This window comes from Gymnoscopelus microlampas (assembly GCF_963454915.1).
Source record: "Gymnoscopelus microlampas genome assembly, chromosome: 9".
Lineage (NCBI taxonomy): Eukaryota > Metazoa > Chordata > Actinopteri > Myctophiformes > Myctophidae > Gymnoscopelus > Gymnoscopelus microlampas.
The window spans coordinates 2,611,715-2,617,245 of NC_139946.1; the positions used below are offsets into that span (position 1 = coordinate 2,611,715).

General features: G+C 42.5%; 1 protein-coding gene across 1 annotated transcript; it reads left to right on the top strand.

Annotated features, from left to right (window-relative positions):
- The first annotated feature begins 2,122 nt into the window (after positions 1-2,122).
- Positions 2,123-4,334, top strand: LOC311051776 (uncharacterized protein). The gene is made up of 3 exons (XM_084066410.1): positions 2,123-2,179; positions 2,394-2,570; positions 4,094-4,334. The coding sequence occupies exons 1-3, from the start codon at positions 2,125-2,127 to the stop codon at positions 4,303-4,305; spliced, it is 444 nt and encodes a 147-aa protein (XP_083922536.1). The 5' UTR covers positions 2,123-2,124; the 3' UTR covers positions 4,306-4,334.
- Positions 4,335-5,531: the final 1,197 nt, after the last annotated feature.

Consider the following 5,531-nt stretch of genomic DNA (forward strand, 5'->3'; position numbering starts at 1 on the left):
AAATGTCCTGAGTTAAGCCATCTGCTTCACATGAAACCCTTCCTCTCTGTGTTTCATGCTAAGGCCCACGACTTCAAGTGTGAGGTAAGGAAACATTATCATGTGATGGTATTACTTCATCACTAGCACATGGATGTCAACCTAATCTGTGGATTGTTTTTTGGTCTTGTATATGTTTTTCCCAGGTGAATTGGAGTGGAAATCACCAAGAAGGAGCAGGGCTTACCCTAGGGGAAGAGGTGAGATACTTGATATCATTAGGTGCATTGACTGTTATGGACATAAAGATAAAGACTAGAGGCACTGAAGTGCAATGGCGGACGTGCATCGAGAAACTGAGGGAGTATCCCATGAATCACCGCGGCACATGAAAGTTGGTAAGCCAATCAGAGGCGGGTGTTTTCCTACACAGCCAATAAGAACAGCTAAGCCGCGCTAACCAGGAACTGCTCTGTTGAATTGAATATTCATGAGTCCCGGAGAAGGTGTGCTGTGATTGGCCAGTAGCCACTATGAAGCAGCCATCCCTTAGTTTTCTCCAGGAAGGAGGGCATAAGGTTGTTGCACGTCGCTCCAATGGAACACAGAGCCTATTGCTGTCTCTAGTCTGTATTCTATCTCTATGGTTATGGACACTTTTTGGGGCTAAGGACACTAACCCTAACCCCCCCTTTTTTGTGTTTGTTATGAGGTGACACTGAGCATTGACTGTTATAGACCATTTTTTCATAGTTTTTTGTTAGCTAATGACTGCTCTGTATTGTTGATTTGGTGTGTTTTTGCTGTGTTTTTTCCAATATACACTACAGTACTTTTTATTTTATTTTCTTACTTCTCTGTTGCTTCAATTGCTGAGCTGCCTCTGGGCAACTGATGTGCCCCCTTGTGTTAATAAAGGTATCTATTTATCTAGGTAGAGCAGTGCAATGCCTTCCTCTCTAGGATTGCTGTCACCACCAAGCACATGTCAAAAGCGGGTGAGATGACCACCTCTAAAAAGTATACTAGCACTTATGTGTTCACACATATTATGATAAAGTTAACATGAATTTGCAGCACACACAGACATGTTGACGCAAATGACCATGTGCTGTAATTATCAGAATATTGGCATTTCCCCTCCATTTTTTCCTTTATCAAATTTGCCTAAATTTATATTTGCAGGACGGACAGACATGTTGAGTCTCATGGCCATGCACTGGAATGAACAAAAGGTTGACAATTTAGCCATCAGAAGGTAATGACATCATTGATGTTATTTAAGATGTTTAATATTCTATTTGGCAGTATTTTGACTTTTTTGAGACAACATTGTTTTCTTGTCTTTGATTCTTTGTCATTGTAGGCCGTCAAAAGTCTTCAGAGCCAGCTGCAGACTCTGGAATCGCTGAAGGCAGAATTAGCCGTGTCAGAGAGCCAGTTGGAGGATTGGGCAAAGGATGTCAAGCGATGGGCAGAAGGTGAGGAATAGATTTGATAATGCACATATTAATTGCCAGAATGCGTTCTAAATTTAGATTTAAAAGATAATGGAATTTGCATAAACTGTGAGCATCTGTGAGTGCCTAGTCTCAGGATCTGAGACTGTGCACAGGCTTGTACAACGTTGTAAGTTCCAGCATGTCATGTCAGAAATATAACTGGGAGCATGTCCATTTACAGCTTTAAAGGAGTAGTTCACCCTCAAAATGTTATTTTTTTAATATTGATTACTCATGCCTTGGACACCTGAGTTCAACAGGTTCTTAAGTATTGAAAGTAAAATCTTTAAATCGACTCTGACACTAACAGGTAATCGATGAGGATAGCTAAGATGCGGGTGATCATTTCCTGGAGTTCACTGACATTTGGTTTCTTTATCCTTGTGTCTTATACTGTGGTTTTGAATCCACCTATTTCTTCTCTGCAGCAACAACAACGACCGATGATGATCCAGATGGCTTGACCAACAAGATTGAGATGCTGGTTCTGGGAATAAAGAGGAGGTCTCAGCGTCTCCATAAAGACACTGATGGCTGCAAAGCTCGTGCCAGAATCTTAAGAAAGTTGAGGAAGGAAAAAGACATCCTAACCAACGTTGTAGAGCAGTATAACAGGGTGGTTCCTAGTGAAGAGGCCCTGTGCATGGAAACGATCCTGTCTCTTGATACAGCATGGCCGTGGCAGCTGCAACACAGTGGTATGGACACTATTCTGTTGACTGCTTACACCAAATCTGACCCATAATTACACATATACACATATATTACACTTACACGCTTGTTGAGTTTGTTAGAGGCAGGTTTAAGCGGTCTGTTAACAAGTGTGTTAATGGCTAGGGTATGTGGCATTGTTTGAGATTTCCCCAATTGGCTAATGTAGGCCTGTGAATCTTTGTCATAAATGCATTCCAGATTCTGTTGATCTACGGACAAAGCGGCGGGCATTCGACATCGTCATGTCAGTACGGAGACTGACAGAGGAGAAGAGCATCTTGGTGAGGGAGATGGAACGGCATTGGCAAACCCTGTCAGCTCATGCCCGTGACCTGGAGGTGCAGTCCGTCAGTGTGTCTTCTGGGACATTGATAAGTATGTATTGCAATAACCCAAAAAGTCCCTTAATGTGTTTTAACGCTTTTCATAACACATAATAGGATTTTATGACGACTCGGGGCTGATGCATACTCCATTTTTAGAGCCAAGTTTATAAACCGCTCACAAAAAGTAAGGAAACCTGACTTCGGGCCATTATATCTCCCCTTTACTAATACCTGTCAGTAATGCGTTTTATATCATTTTAATCGTTGATTTAAGATCTTTCCAACGAGGTGCTGCATGTTATGCATTGGGCAATCCTGGAATGAGAAACATAGTCAAACGTGTGGGGAGTGCCAGCCAAAAAAGTGCCAAAATGGCCTGTAATGCAGTTCTGCTGGCATTCACTCTCGTTTTGACGGGCAGGTGTGCGACAGTCACAGGTGTGGGTTCTTCAAATTATTGGGTTTGTGGTTTCTTGAAGCAGCAACACTGGTGGAAAGATGCCACATGTGTTCCTTCAGAACAGGTCCCTTGAAATAAGGCAACTCAAGGCTGGTGTTCCAGCATTCAGAGTCACAGCATCATTTGGTGTCAGTCCAAACCTCAACCCAATTGAACACTGCTTGGTCGAGCTGTACGGGCTAGAGTGACCAACAGAACCACACTGGCTGACTTGTAACAAATCCTTATTGAGGAATGGTTCATCCCACAGCAGAATATGGTGACCAGCATAAGGAGAAGGTGCCAAGCTGTTCTGGCTGCATATGGATCTTCCACACGCTACTGAGGCCCCTGACACTGACTGTAAAATTGTGCGGCCAATTGTTTTTAGTTTTTTAGTTTTTTTTGTCCTTTATTACTGTGTGGAAGTGCAATCTTCAATGCTTGAAGCAACAATTGTGAATGCCAGCAGAACTGCATTACAGGCCATTTTGCCACATTTTTGGCTGGCACTCCGCACACGTTTGCCTATGTTTCTCATTCCAAGATTGCCCAATACAAATTATGCAGCACCTCGTTGTAAAGGTCTCGATTAAAATGATATAAAACACATTACTGACAGGTATTACTAAAGGGGAGATATAATGGCCCGAAGTCAAATTTCCTTACTTTTTGTGAGTGGTTTATCCGTTCGGTTCGGGGTGTCACTACATTTCTGCAGCAGCACCGCCCTAACCTCTGAATGACGTGATTGTAGTTTGCACAGAGCCAAACTATTTTACCACAGCTCTAAAAGTGAAGTATGCATCTGCCCATATAAGGTGAGCTGTGGCAGAGATACTCAAATAGCTGGGCAAAGGAAGATAACTTCGGTCTTTGCCTCATGCCTATCTTAACAACTCACTGGCAAATTAAACAGTGATATTGTAATTGCATGAGATGTTATAATCAAAGCCTAAGCATCTGACCTTAACTCCAATTGATTTTTGCATGGCATTATACAATTTGCTATAATGTGTTAAGGTATTATTATAAAGCTTTATGTTTTAGTGCTATACTTAGAACTGTATAAGTATGTTTATAGCAAATTATAGGAATGTGACAGATATTGTGTTCTTGTGTTCTACCCTTAGACTCACCGTGGGACCTTAATGAAGAGGGGATGAAAGGTCTACGCTGCATTCTCCTCAGCAAGCTGTCTAATAACAGAAAAGTGAGGATGCGGTCACGGGAAAGCTACCTTCAGGTTTTGACTGGTGGGGAGAACATCACCTTTTTGGACAACCCACCAGATGTGGATGACTATGACAGTGACTCGGACTTCTCTGAGGATGATTTTGAATAGCCAACTCTCGGCTATTATGTCTCTCTCAATCTCTCCTACCTATAGGGCTTTCACAGCCACACTGGATCACTTTTCTTTGATGGACTGATGGACTGCTATTCGAATGTTGGATTACCATGCTATTTGTGGATTTAACCCTTTGCGGATTACTGAACTAAGGGTTGTTCACCCTGGGATCTAGTGTACTGCAATAGTACTGCCCCTGGCAGATCAATAAAACGCTCTTGCAGGTGAAGTTTGCTGTCTGGTTGCCTGACGGGACAGCTGGGCTGTGTTGTGTCGGATGGAGGATAGGAGAGGAGGAGAGAGGAGGTCTGTGCCCGCAGCAAGGAACACAATCCAACCATTTTTTTAACAATGCAAGAGGATGCAGAGAGCCGCTGTTTGAAAGGGGATGCCAACGGAGGGAACCATCTTTCTAAACACAACTTATCTGCCTAAACACCACGTGAATGTGGCCAGAGCACTTTCCGCTGTTAAATATGTTAAATAAGTGCAATGTTTGCCAAATGTGCTGTTCGCACTGCTGCTACACTTGAAAATATAAGTGTGAACCCATAGTCACATTCAAAGCAATGTATATTTGGTATGACAATTGGAATTGCCCATGAGGGTGGGATGTTAAGGTTCAAGTGGTTAAACCTCAAGTATAAAGTTATTTCTCAGTGACATGCTGTATTGCAGGTGGAAAGATGTGCATATTTTTGTAGCGGAATATGATATAAGATTATACGAATTAACAGTGTAATTCAGGGATGCAGAGAATGAAAACATTTAATTTACAGGGGTGCCGTGAGTCTGAAGTTTGAAAACCCCTGGAACCAAATGGAACCTTATGTGTATGTACCTCAGAGTGTAGAGGGTCCAGGGTCCATTTCTTTCCATTTGTGCACGTCTCAGTCTCAGAGTTAAGTTGACACTGATTTTTGTTTGTGTGCTCTTTTGGCCTTTATTTGACAGTAACAGTAGGTAGACAGGAAAGGGGGTGAGAGATGGGGGTCAACCAGATCAACGGTCCAGTGCCCCGACCACTAGACTGTGGCCGTAGCCAAGTTACAATCTAAATTGGGGTCCCAGAGATAGAAATGCCATTAGTCTGTTTGACTAATGCATGAAATTGAGCTTTAAAGATCTTATTTTATATGAGTGATCTGGCATATCTTTTCTAATGGGGGTCCGTGGGCTGATAAGTGTCATTTTGGGGGTCCACGACATGAAATAGTTTG